This window comes from Haplochromis burtoni, unplaced genomic scaffold (assembly GCF_018398535.1).
Source record: "Haplochromis burtoni strain Fernald_Lab_line unplaced genomic scaffold, NCSU_Asbu1 Contig_231, whole genome shotgun sequence".
Lineage (NCBI taxonomy): Eukaryota > Metazoa > Chordata > Actinopteri > Cichliformes > Cichlidae > Haplochromis > Haplochromis burtoni.
This window is the reverse complement of record NW_024582592.1, coordinates 253432-266719: the sequence shown is the minus strand read 5'-3', so window position 1 is coordinate 266719 and position 13288 is coordinate 253432. Positions and strand designations below refer to the sequence as shown.

At 43.4% G+C, this 13288-nt stretch overlaps 1 protein-coding gene across 1 annotated transcript in view; it reads left to right on the top strand.

The window, feature by feature from the left end:
• LOC102303590 (alpha-2Db adrenergic receptor) overlaps window positions 1-9663 on the top strand; it is a 13589-nt gene extending 3926 nt beyond the window's left edge. Inside the window, exon 2 of the mRNA XM_005937951.2 lies at window positions 7678-9663. Coding sequence (XP_005938013.1) covers window positions 7678-8823 — 1146 coding nt within the window. The 3' untranslated portion in view covers window positions 8824-9663. The remainder of the gene's footprint in view (window positions 1-7677) is intronic.
• Window positions 9664-13288: the final 3625 nt, after the last annotated feature.

Genomic DNA, 13288 nt, shown 5'->3' with positions numbered 1-13288 from the left:
GTGATGATTTTGCCGATTTAGAAACGCTGAAAACTAACTTAAAAAACAAAGACAAAGAAAAAGTGGTCGGAGCAGTCGTGACGGCAGCCGACCTCACCGGCGCCATTCTTGTTTATAAAACAATATTTACAGTATGTTAAAATATGTTGGCCTGATTTAGGCGTATGACAGGTGCAATCATACGACATAGAACAGCTAATAAGGGCACTGGTCTTGCAGGTACTGAGTTATTTAGTAATACATAATAACTCCTGATGGCATTCATTAGAGTACACAAAAGCTCACTTCCCTCAGAGCGGGTCACCATATAATACAGCTTAGTGCTTCTTGTGTTGCTACGTTTTCAGCTGAAGCCACGATCAATACAAATGACTGCTTGGAGTAAGGTGTAGCTGCCAGTACAGCCCAGTACCAGTCAGACTGTGCTGTGGACTCAACTATTCTGCATCATTTGTAAGCCTCCACTATTTTTTTTTTTTTAAATTAAAGTCCAGTCACCCAATAAATTTATTTAGGCAATTTATTTTTTTGGAATTAAAAAAAGCTTTTTGTCATAGTCCAAGAAAACCCAGCGTTTTGCTTCTCTTACTCTGAAGGTACTTCATCTCATGTGTTGTGTTTAGCTTTGCGTCTTCTGTCTCCAGCTGAGTTCCCCATGTGTTTCCTGTTCCCTTGTTGTTCCCTGTCTAAGCTCTTTGTTTCCTTCTGTCCGGCATTGCGATCTCCCTCATGGTTGTATGAGTCTCTGTGTGTTCAGTTCATTAGATTTTCCAGTTTAGTTTTGTACAGTTTATTCCTGTGTTTGAGTCTCGCCTATGAGTCTGCCTTTGGGTCCTTTCCTGCCTGCAGCACACAGCCGATCATGACACTTTTCATCCCAGCATTGCAACGTGCCCTCCTACCATTGTGACAAAGTCTGTCCCATTTTCCGCTCCATTACCGCGAGATTGCATCAAATAGGAATCTCATACCCAAGTAGCTCATCTGTTTGAAATGACCCTCAAAGCCTGTGATGTTCAAGAAACCTGATTGGGATCATTTGCATATCCTGCTGTAAGCAGCCATCAGAAGATGTGTACACTGTAGCTGTAAAGAGATAGACATGGTCAGCAACAATATTCAGGTGGGCTGTGGTATTTAAATGACGCACAGCTGGTAAAGAGCCAAAGTGTGCCAAGAAAATATCTCCCATCACTGCCATAAGTACCTCGAACCACTTATTCAAGGCAGGATGGATCTATGCTTTCATGTCGTTTCAGCAGAAATCCAGACTCATGAGATCGGGCAACATTTGTCCAACCTTTTATTGTTCACTTCGGTGAGCCTTTGCAAACTGCTCTTAGCTGACAGGATTAGCACTTGGTGTGGTCTTCTGCTGCTGTGGCCCAAGCCCAGTGTATGATGCATTCATAGATGCTCTTCTGCACACTTTGGTTGTAATGAGTCGTTGTTTGAGTTACTGTTCCCCTCCTCTGAGCTGTCTCCTCTGGGAAAGACAAAGCTTTTTTTTTTTCTAGAGAACTGCCGCTAACTGGATGTTTTGTCTTTTTCCTGCCATTCTTTGTGAACTCTATAGATGCTTGTGTGGAAAAATTCCAGTAGATCAACAGTTTCTGAAGTACTCAGTTTTCTTTTCTTTCCTTTCTCTCCCGTTCTGATGCTTGGTTGGACCTTCAGTGCAGTGCAATGATATGCACTACACTGAATAATTTACTGTAACACAAACACATATTTATTCATATTCAGTGCTGATGTACACAGTAACATATTTTTTAGAAATGTGCATTACTAATTTTGAATCACTTCGCCTCTGTCAGTGCACCCCAGGGCGGCTGTGGCTACAATGTAGCTTGCCATCACCAGTGTGTGAATGTGTGTGTGAATGGGTGGATGACTGGATGTGTAAAGTGCTTTGGGGTCCTTAGGGACTAGCAAAGCGCTATACACATACAGGCCATTTACCATTTACCATTCACTTAAAGCTGGATTACCTCACAGGGGTGTCTAAGGAGCTTGGAAAGAAAAGTGTCTGGACTTCTTTAAGTTGCTTGAAGACGTTTCACCTCTCATCCGAGAAGCTTCTTCAGTTCTAAGGTCAAAAGGTGGAGAGTCCCAGAGTTAAACCCTGTAGGACTGTCACCCCCGAGAGGGCCAATGGACCCCCTAATGATCCTCTACCTAATCACACGATCCATGGTGTGAAAGCGGGTGTGGGTCACAATCAGCCAAGGTTTCAGGTGAAACTTAGCGCCACCCTATCATGTTGTTTTCTGAGGTCAATCTGGGACTCTCCAGCATTTGACCTGAAGAAGCTTCTCGGATGAGAGGTGAAACGTCTTCAAGCAACTTAAAGAAGTCCAGACGCTTTTCTTTCCAAGCTCCTTAGACTACGATGACCTGGATGACTGAGAACCTTCACAGACTCACGGGGGTGTCCACCTTCACACCTCAACAGAAAGACGCTGTAACAACTGGGAATCCTCCACTGAGTCTTCTAAATTAAGTCATGTGAAATGTTCACACCAGTATGTGAATGGGTGGATGACTGAATGTAGTGTAAAGCACTTTGGGGTCCTTAGGGACTAAGTAAAGCGCTTTACAAATACAGGCCATTTACCATATTTACCATTCACTTGGATAAATGACAAATAGAAAAAGGGCAGCTTGTGGTTTTTTTAATCACTGCGATTAAAACGCCAACAAAAGAAAGCAGTGTAGTGGAAGATATAGTGAAGCCTTTAGTTTACTTATAAAGACTGATCCAAGGACTGTGAATCACATGGTGCAGACCTTTTTACATATTTTCTATTAGCAGGCTTTTAGGCTTTCAGTGACACTGGGGAAACACTGGTAGGAGACCACAGCATGACCAGTAATGCAACTGTGTGAAAATGAACTGGTTGCTTTTGAAATGAATGCTTCGAAGTTGGAGACCAGGTCTACAGCTGCTGTTCAAAGCGACTTTAGTACCTCAAAATTGCAATGCAATAACAATAAGTACTTTATTCATCTTTTCATGGCTAAAGATGAAAATAAATACTTAAGAAAAAAATCCTGATTGAGGTTGTCATAATTCATGCATGACAGGGTTAAAGGAACCCTCCAGCATTGGGCCAAAAACATGCACTGCATGCACATAAAGACTGCATCACAATGAAGCCGGGGGTAAATATGTGGGGTGGGAGCTTCTGGTGCTGAATTTTGAATTAGTATCCAGGTGTGGATCAAGAGAAGCATTTCCATCCACTTGTTTTTAAAAATGCATTTCCGATTTGACCTTGCAATACCCAGAAGGAAAACAGACATTTTCAAAACATTTGAAGCATGCAGAAGAAACAAATACATGATAAATAATGCACAAAACATACATGAATGTATGTAATGTTCACAGCAGCTTCTGCTCTGCTGCTGAGACACAAGAAACGTTGAAGACATTTCTCCATTTTTTACTCTTTGATTAAAGCACATTGAATCAAATCATATCCTTCCCTCATCTCCTTGTAATAATTGCAGCCTGCGGAAGTGTGAGCCACATCAGCTGTTTATGGCAACAAATTTACTTCATCCATCCATTCAGTTTCTACTTCTTAACGGGGTCTGCATGTTGAGGGCAGCAGCAAAGATGCCCTGACACCCCCTCCAGCTCTTTTGGGGAGATACTGAGGCCCAGCTCAGAGTCCGTCTCTTCAGCGTGTCCTGGATCTGTCCCGGGGTCTCCTTCTAAAACACGTCACAACAGAAACACCCATGAGGCATCCCAGTAGGATGCCCGAAGCACCTCATGGCTTTGACTGATCTCCTCGTCTTATCTCTAAGGCTGAGCCCCGACACAAGAAGCTCAATCTCTGTGATTGGATTCTTTCAGGTGCATTCACCTAAGCACACAGCTTTCTTGTCACCACAAAAGACCGACACATAAATTCACTCATGCTCATACATTTGCATAAAGGTCATGGATGGAATTATTTCCTAGATTTTCTCGAACACCGATGGGGATTGAGCGCAGTGTGTGAAATTAAAGCTGGGATTGAGCAGTCTGAATGTTGACGCTCTGAGGTCAGGGACATTCTCTAACCCTAACCCCAGGAAATCAGCAGGCTTTGTGTTTATTGAAAGGCAAAGTCTTGGCAGACCTGGAACAAAGACATGATCGCTTTGCTGACACGCAGCAAAAGCTAATCGCATATTTACCAAAACATCAATTTTGTTGTTTTTTTTTTAAGTGTAGTGTTCGGTTAGAGCGAGGGTCAGGATCACCGCCTTCAGTACGCTGATGTAGACGTCAGAGGGTTATCGATTCCTCCTGTGACTGAGGAAGTAGAGCAGGTCATCTACTACACCAAAGGTCAATTATTGGAGCTGAGCCTCATCCAATCCTTAATGGGCAAGGTAATGTACCAAACCCCGGATGCATCTCTCAGATTGTGAGTGTGCATGTGTGTGTGAGGGTTAGTTAGAAAGGTCTTAAAGGGATTGAATGATGCATCGTGGGTATGGGAGCATGTGGCTTGTTGTGAAAACCCCTGAGTTTGTAGGAAAAACCTGTATAAGTAATACCAGTGAGTACTGAAACATGTGCTGGGCGCAAACACACAGAGGTGCCTGTTGGTGTAACTTCAGGTACATTTTTAATATCATTATTTTTGGTGGTGGACGTGTGGATTTTTTTTATTCACGTTAGAGAGAATGCTCTTTTTGCAGAATCTCAGAAACCCATGTTATTTACAACAGAACATAGAAACCATCAAATGGTTCAATTGAGAAAATGAAGCATTTTGAGTCATTTTGTTTTTGATGGTGATAACACAAAACAGTAAAGATGCTCACATGGAGCCATGGTTACCACAGTCTAACATCTCCCATCTTTGAAACATCGGTCAGTAAATGTTTGGGAACTAAAGGGACAGTTGCTGCAGGAAGACGAGTGTTGACCCATTCTTGTTGGATAGAGGATCCTAATAAAATAAGATGTCCATCTCACAGGAAGTAACAAAGGTCAAACCGACCATTAGGGCTAATTTACCGCTACAGAGTAGCCGACGATCTGGCGAAGAGTGAAGGTCTGAGCTGCTCCTTAAGTACTGCCGATGACCTGCAGGTGAGGAGAGGCAGGCGAGGTAGACAGAAAGTAGGAAAAACACACCTTACACACTGACGGACAGCCTGGACCATGATATTATAACTGAGTAACTGAGCGGGGAAGCCCAGTCAGGGCTGATATGGAGAAGCGTTCATGTTTTACTTGGAAGTGTTTGTTGTCCTTTGAGCTGGAAACATGAAATGAATTTGAACGTCTTACTGAGTAATGAAGAGACGCTCTCTGGCTCGCGTTCTGCATGAAAACGTGTGAGAAGTAGACTGTCAACATCTTGGCTTGTTAAAAAACGTGACAGATAATTCTGAACAATTTAATTAATTGTTTCCCCTCGCTCAAGTTCGGAGGCACCTGTTTGATGTGTAGCTGCTGAATCCACTCTGATGTTCTCCTCTGCTCTCAGCAATAACTACCTGGTGCTTTGTTCCTGCTTTTCTTTAGCTATTATTCCTTGAAATGATCCTGCAGCTGTATTGTGTTAGACATGGCTTCATATCTGTAGTACTTTCTGTTCCTTCCTGCTCAGGTCTTTGTATTCACTCTCACACCACCGTCATCCTGGTACTTTGAGCCGTCTTTAGTCTCCTACTTAACTGGTTACATTGTAACTAGTTCTTACCTAGTCTCGTCTGCTACTTCTTTCTTGAGCTGAAGGATGGGTGGAGTTATGAGGGGAGTCATTGGGGGTGTCCAAATTCATGGGCTGCATCCAGGTCGATTACATCACAGCGACGCGATGAAGGCGGTCCAAATTTGCGTCCTCCTTTTCCCCAGATTTGAAGGATGGGTCGGGTGTATCCCTCGTGGGATTCATAGCGTGGCTCAGACGGCCAATTCCAGTTTCCAACAATGGCGGCAGCTACTTAGTTTTAATATTACTCTTATTACTCTTTCTGGGTCACAAAATAAACTTAAGATATTTTCAAGTGAAAATGTTGCTGTGTAAACTTCAAATCACATATTTGTAAAAGTGCTCAGACGTTTTTGGAGACGTCTGTTACCCACCAGCTCAATAGCTAGCCGGGGGTTCAAGGCTCACTAGAGCCGGCGAGAACGGCGAAGTCCCGGCAAATCGTTTTCAGACCCCTGCAGTCTTTCACTACTCAGGTTAAACATGATACATAAGTCACTTAGATAACTTAAAAATGTTATTGGCTAGACCGTCCAATTTCACAGCCACTCACTTCTGGCCTACCTGGCCTTCGGAGGACCCAGCCCACGTACACTGCGAAGGCCGGGTCCTCAGGAAGATGCAGCCTCTGAATTTGGACACGGCTATTGTACCAGGTACTCTGACAAGGAAAAGAGATGAGACTGGAGAGAACACAAAGAAACTGCACTAATATGTAGACTTACCAGTTAACTACCAAGCCCTTATTTTAACCGTCTAGCATGGCTTATGTTCCCTGCTGAGGGATTGTCATGGTTACAGTGGTCTTTGATGTTGTTGTCTTGGACTGGAGTTGGTGGAGATGAGAAGGGGGCCATTCTAACCATCAACCACGTGGTGCTTCGCTAGGCACTCGGAGGCTAATGAACAGAACAAGGAGTACAGGCTCCAGCTGCAGTCCAACATGTTGGAGTTGGCGTCTTTCAATGTGACGGGAGACTCGCTGGAGAGACAGACGATTGTACTAATCTATTAATTATTAGAAGTTAGGCAATTTACAGAAAAGGCATTTCATAAAATGAGATGTTTGCAACACTTTTAAAGTGCGCTTGTGTCTTGTGTATAAATGGAATCTGTGAGAAATGCTGAGCTTACACCTCAGTCTACGGCTGAGTGCTTATCTTCATAACTGTTTATCTGTTCTTGAAGCCAGCTTCACCCCGCCGCCTGAAATTCAAGAAGTACGATGTTCAAAGAAAAACGATGGAATATTCCATGGTGATCCTTCCATATAAAGATTTACAGTTTAACAACAATAGTGTTGAAATGAAACTACTGATTTGTGCTCCTGGACTTTTGTGGCTTTCCCTCCCATTTATCGCGCTGTCTGTCTTTCTGTTTACTGCACTTAAAGATCCTGCTGTATTCTGTTATTTCAGTCTGCCACAGCTATGATCAGCAGCTTGAAAAGTAAGAAGAACTGTTGGCCCAGTTTTAGGAATTGCTGTTTATGATTGTGTGCTGTGCAAATAAAAACAGTCAATTTATTTTAACCCTCATCTAACATGCAGGCTCATTTCACACCTCTAAATCGATAAACTAGGAGTGCAACAGGGTAACATGTGCTACTTTTTGTTTTTACCAAGCAGGTCATAAAAAAGTGAAGTACATGAGGGCAGATGAAAAGGGACATTGGAAAAGGACAGACTTGGTGCTAGCAGAAGCTGGGGGTTGATGAATATTTCTGGGAAAAGATTACTGTTTTGAACTGGCTGGAGGAAGACCAGAGCAGCAGCTGCTGTAAGAGCCTCCAGAGTAAAAAAGCAGCAGCCAGTGTGGCAGTTATGAGGTATTGACAGAATATTTATACTGCAGTGAAATATTCGATTAAGCGATTCCCTGCTGACAGATGCTGATTGAGGAATAAGCACTTTTCTTCGTACACGTCTTAATCACTTTGTCCTCCTTCCAGGTCATGGGCTACTGGTACTTTGGTTCCACCTGGTGCTCCTTCTACCTGGCTCTGGACGTCCTCTTTTGCACTTCCTCCATTGTCCACCTGTGTGCCATCAGCCTTGACCGATACTGGTCCGTCACCAAAGCGGTGAGCTACAACCACAAACGTACTCCCCGGCGGATCAAAACGATGATCAGCATCGTGTGGCTCATATCTATTGTCATCTCGTCCCCACCGCTGCTAATGACCCACAAAGAGGATCTGGGGACGTACGGTGAGAATAACACGCACACACAGGAGTGTCTCCTCAACAACCAGACATGGTACATCCTCTCCTCCTGCCTGGTGTCCTTCTTCGCCCCGGGAGTCATCATGATACTCGTTTACTGTAAGATATACCGCGTTGCTAAGCAGCGGGCCTCCACTGTGTTCGTGGCGAAGAACGTGATGGAGCGGCAGCCGTCGCAGTCCGAGACGTGCTTCGTGGGCACGTCCAGGGTTTGCCAAAGGAAGGGCTGTCCTCAGTACGAGCTGGACAGCCCGCGGCCCCCCGCCCGACACAGTTCTTCCAACATCGACAGCAACAGCAGCACTCACAGGAGAGGAGAGCTGGATGAGATCGACTTAGAGGAACGGAGCTGCCAAGGTGAAATAAAAACATCCATGTCCTTTTCCTCATCGCTCCGCTTCCCCAGGAGAGGCGGTGGGAGGATGAAAACAGATGAGGGAAAGGACGCGGAGGGAGCAGCAAACAGTTTGAAACCCCCTCCTTCTGTGCCCCCTCCTTCCTGTGCCTCCATATCGTGGGCATCATCGGACCACGGCTCCAACCATTTCCTTCTCCCGTCTCCGGTGCCCGTCCGCAGCAGACACGCATCTCTATCCAAAAACAAAGTGGCTCAAATGAGGGAGAAGCGCTTCACATTTGTCCTGGCAGTGGTGATGGGCGTATTTGTCCTCTGCTGGTTCCCGTTTTTCTTCACTTACAGCCTCCACGCTGTCTGCAGGGAGAACTGCATCATCCCTGATACTCTCTTCAACCTCTTCTTCTGGATCGGGTACTGCAACAGCTGCCTGAACCCCATCATCTACACCATTTTTAACCGAGACTTCAGAAGGGCCTTCAAGAAGATTTTATTCCAGACTCATAAACGAACCTAAGATGTCTGAGCGTGTGTGTGTGAGCGCACACACTGACACGCATTAAAACGCAATTGTGGACACGCAGTTTTAACCCTGTTTTCCACTGTGCTGTCATATCGACATTAAAGGGCTTGTCATACAGCCGGAGCATTGATTCATTATTCAACCACTCACTAATTTATTAAATCATCACTTTCTATTCTTGTGTAAACCCACAGAGGAAGATGATTAAAGGCAGGTGTTTCTGCCTCCTTGATGCAATAACAGTTCAACATCACAACCTGGATTGTGCCTGAACTTGAATGTTAATTAGAGGAAAACGTCCACGGGGCAGCGAACAACGTCCCCGTGGTTCTTCCATGTCTGTAGCAAGCAGGCAGACTGCCTCTGCAATCCTGTTATTGACCGAAAAAAGGCTTTAAGGAATGTGATGGGTAGAACAAACCACTGCGCTTTGAATAACACACTGTGCCTGAGAGTAATTAAACACCACTGGCACAAAGTTTAAACTTTAACTTTAGGTGGAGACAGAAAAAGCTGTAAGAAATGTGCCAGTTTTTCATGCAGCGACAGTGTTCTGTTGACACTATACAGCTCGGGGGCAAAGGCATTAAAATGCAAGCACAGCTACAGTAGCAGGCGGCTGAACAGAAAGAGAGAGAAAGAAAAGGCAGAGCTTAACTACACCCAAGACTCTAACCACTAAAAATAATCAACCTCAGGCTCATTCAGCATTGGATAATTATCCTCTGACGTTTAAGATGGAAGCTCAGGACTGCTGGCGATGTAACTCAGCTTTTACCTTTCTACTGTATTTGGTAAGGAGCTAGAAGGGGCCGACATGAAGCTAAGCTGCAGATAACTGGACAGACAGTGCGGTTAATCAGGCGCTACCACAGTTTGTGCAAACCCCCCTCCCCCCGTCATAAATGACTTTTCAGTTAAGATAAAACAGATTCTAATAAATTCTGATATATCTTTTCAAGCATGAAGCACAGACACAGGTATTGGTAGTGCAACTGTGAGTAATCATACACAAAAATTGCTCCAGTTGCTATGCAACATCATACTTGACAATAACTTTAAAGTTATGTAAGAACCTCATCCCTAACAAAATCTAAAAGGAAGCAGGATGGTCCAAAACGAAGAGCTGCTTTAGATCGAACATATTCATTTGTGAGAGGCTGGGTGAAAAATGAAGAGTCTGCATTATCATACGATATATGCCACAAGGGGGTATGCCAAAATACACAGCAGCTGGAGGAGCCACAACTGATATATCCATGTACAGGCTGGAACAGCAGGCATAACAGAAAGTCTCTCTTAGAGTACCAATCCAGATCAGCTTTGTATTTGGTGAGCCACATAACACACAAACATGTCTGGATATGCAGATGACTACATGGTCATGAGTGTTCTCGGGCATTCATAGGATTGTAAGTAAACAGCCTGCACTTACATGCCAAAAAATATATTTAAAAATTAAATAAAATAGATGCACATACACAGTATGACGTGTAAGGAGCTGCCACCAAGGTGCTTCCCTGCCACGTGGAGCAACTTGGCTCTTAGTGTCTTGGTCACAAACACTTTGGCACATGTAGGGGCGGCGTATTCAACCACTGCACCCCGCTCACATATAAGATGGACATATCTGCCAGTGCCATAAACTGCAATTCTTTTTACTGGATTGCTCTTGTTGCAGAAAGACTTCCAGTTGCATTGACTTCTATGAAAAATAACATAAATTCCATTTTGTGAATTATGATCAAAGCCCCTTTTGGTCATTGTCCACAGCTCGTTTGTGTCCACTTAACTGCGGACATGCACTCTCTTCAGTTGTCAACAAGAGCTTGAAATACTTAACTGCTTTCCATTTGGGGCAACGACTCATCCTCCTTTTAAGCACTTTCGAGTCTGAGAACCGTGAAAGTGCTAATTCTCATTTCTGCCACCTCTCATTCAAAAAAGAAGTACCCCAGCGTGAGCTGGAGGACACCACCTGATGGAGCAAAAAGAAAAATCACATCATCCACAAAAAGCAGCAATGAGACCCCGAGGCAAAGATCATCCCCAGGAGACTCTGGGTCGGGCAGCCCAGGGAGCTGGCCCATATGTCAGCTATCACAGGGCAAGTAGCTGAATGGACAAGCCAGAACGAAAATAATGTACCATTAAAAATAAACTATGAATCAAAATGAGGATGTTTTTGTAGCAACTTTTAATCAAATGGCAATAAAATCTCACTTTAGTATGTGAGCATCACATGCAATATGAAGTAAATATGGTGGATAATGTGGTGAAGTGAGCCTCCTTCCTGTCTACTCAAAAATTAGAAGGGCACTAGATCAAGGCCACATCTGTGAGTCGGCAAACACCAGAAGATCACACGCAGAGGAACACGTTGCAATGCTCTCATCCCTCTGCCTCAGTTTTTACCGTAGCATGAAAGCCAGACTTCCACTATCATCTGTCCTTCTGTGGGAATGTAGCTCTCATTGAACACCAGGAAAGGGAACTTTCCGTGGTCCTTAAACTTAACGGAACAAACAAACAGGGAATAACAGAGGAAAAGATTTAAGGGGTGAGTACTCTCTGCATGCTCAACAGTACAGTGCAAACTTACGCTGGTCTTCTCACAGGCCCCATTTGGATACATTGTATTGTATTAATGCACCGTGACACTGCTTTTGTGTCCATGTGCATGCTGTGAGGAACAGTTTCAGAGGGGACTATCCTATGATTTCCTCTATTATACCACAGCGTGGCAGCAACCCCAACATATTTCCAGGCCAACTGAAGGACATGACCTCAGTAAGTTATATCGAAACGCCTCACCTGTCCTTATCACATCAGCATTCCAGTTGTGCCTATTTCACCTCTCTGTAGCTCTACTGTGGCATTCTGCTTATGGCTTATTTTAGTGATACAGCGGAGACTCATTTCCAACAGGCCAGACCATTTGCTGCATCTCATTCCCCTTCTCTCTTTCACAAATTTCCAAATCTCATTACCAAGCTACACTGTAAGTTCTGGTCACATCTCAACATTTGATTGATTGAGAGCGGACATGGCTCGACAGGACGTTTACATTCAACCTAAAAAGGGGGGACGCCGTGATCAGAAGCACGCAGGAGGACAAAGTACTTTGATTTCAAACATAATCCACTATCCCGAGCGAAGCCGAAAGAGGCTGTAGTGCTACAGCGTTACAAAAGCAGAGAAAGCATCAAGTCGCAGCAGTTTGTCTGCTTCACAAAGACCAGCTCTGTGTCCCTGGGCCTTTGGTGCACAATCAAATAAACAAAGGCATTATTTTTGTTTGTGATGTGAAACAAATAATTAAATGAAAAAGGAAAAGAAATAAATGCATCGAGCACAAACGAGCAGGATGCTATAGATTATTAATTGTAGTTTTGTATGTGAATAGCGAGCCTGTGAGATTCCAGTATAATAGACAAAGAGACAAGCTGCAATTATTTAAGCAAAGAAGAAAGTGCAGCAAGTCCCTTAATGTGAAAATAATCGCATGTGTTTTACAAAGCTGTGGTAAAGTGCAGCCTGCAGAATTATCTGAAGGACGAGACAAAATCCTAACGTGGATCAAGCAGATGTGACTCTAAGGAAATCCAAGACATTCATAATTTGATTAAATTGTTTTCTCATCAGTGAGTGGAGCACTGGTGAAGCATCAAATGCATTCGCTGATTGTTTCAAGGCGGCTTCATTATTTCAGTCTCAGCCTAAAAACATTAAACCATGTGACAGCTGAAGTCAGAGTGTGATATTGTAAAAAAGTGTTTTTCAAGCTAAAACTAAGGCTTTTCTAAGGACAGATCATTTCATGTACTGATACATTTATTGTGTTTTTCCAGAAACAAATTTGAAATTTTCAGTCCAATTTTAACATATAAAATATTAAATGCATCCATTATCAGACTACTGAAGATGTTGGACACAAGTTATTGTGCTTTGCAGCCTTACAGTATATACAGTTTGTGAAGAAGACCAAACGGGAGCCGTGTAAATGTGAGTGAAGTGCATCTAAATTATACTTAAGTAACTGTACTTGGCTACTTTCCCCCTCTGCTGGCCTGACAACACAGTGAAAAAAAACCTCCCTAAAAGCTGATTTGAATAATTTCATTACATGTAAATTTTCTATGTCACTTTGTTACATAGTTACAGTGTGAGATATAAGAGTTTATGGCGAGCTGGTCCAATAAATGTGCATGATTACTATACAGTCAGTTTATCCCAAGAGCATTTACTTTAATAATCAGAATCAGAATCAGAATCAGAAAGGGTTTTATTGCCAGATGTTGAGCAGGTTTACAACATTAGGAAATTGCTGCGGTGCTTCAGTGCAAACATACTGTCATAATTGCGCTTAAATAGACATGAAAAAAATAAAAGTAAGAATAAGAATTAAAAGTGCTACGTAGAAAGATATATACATGAGTGCAGGTGGTGATCAGTGCCA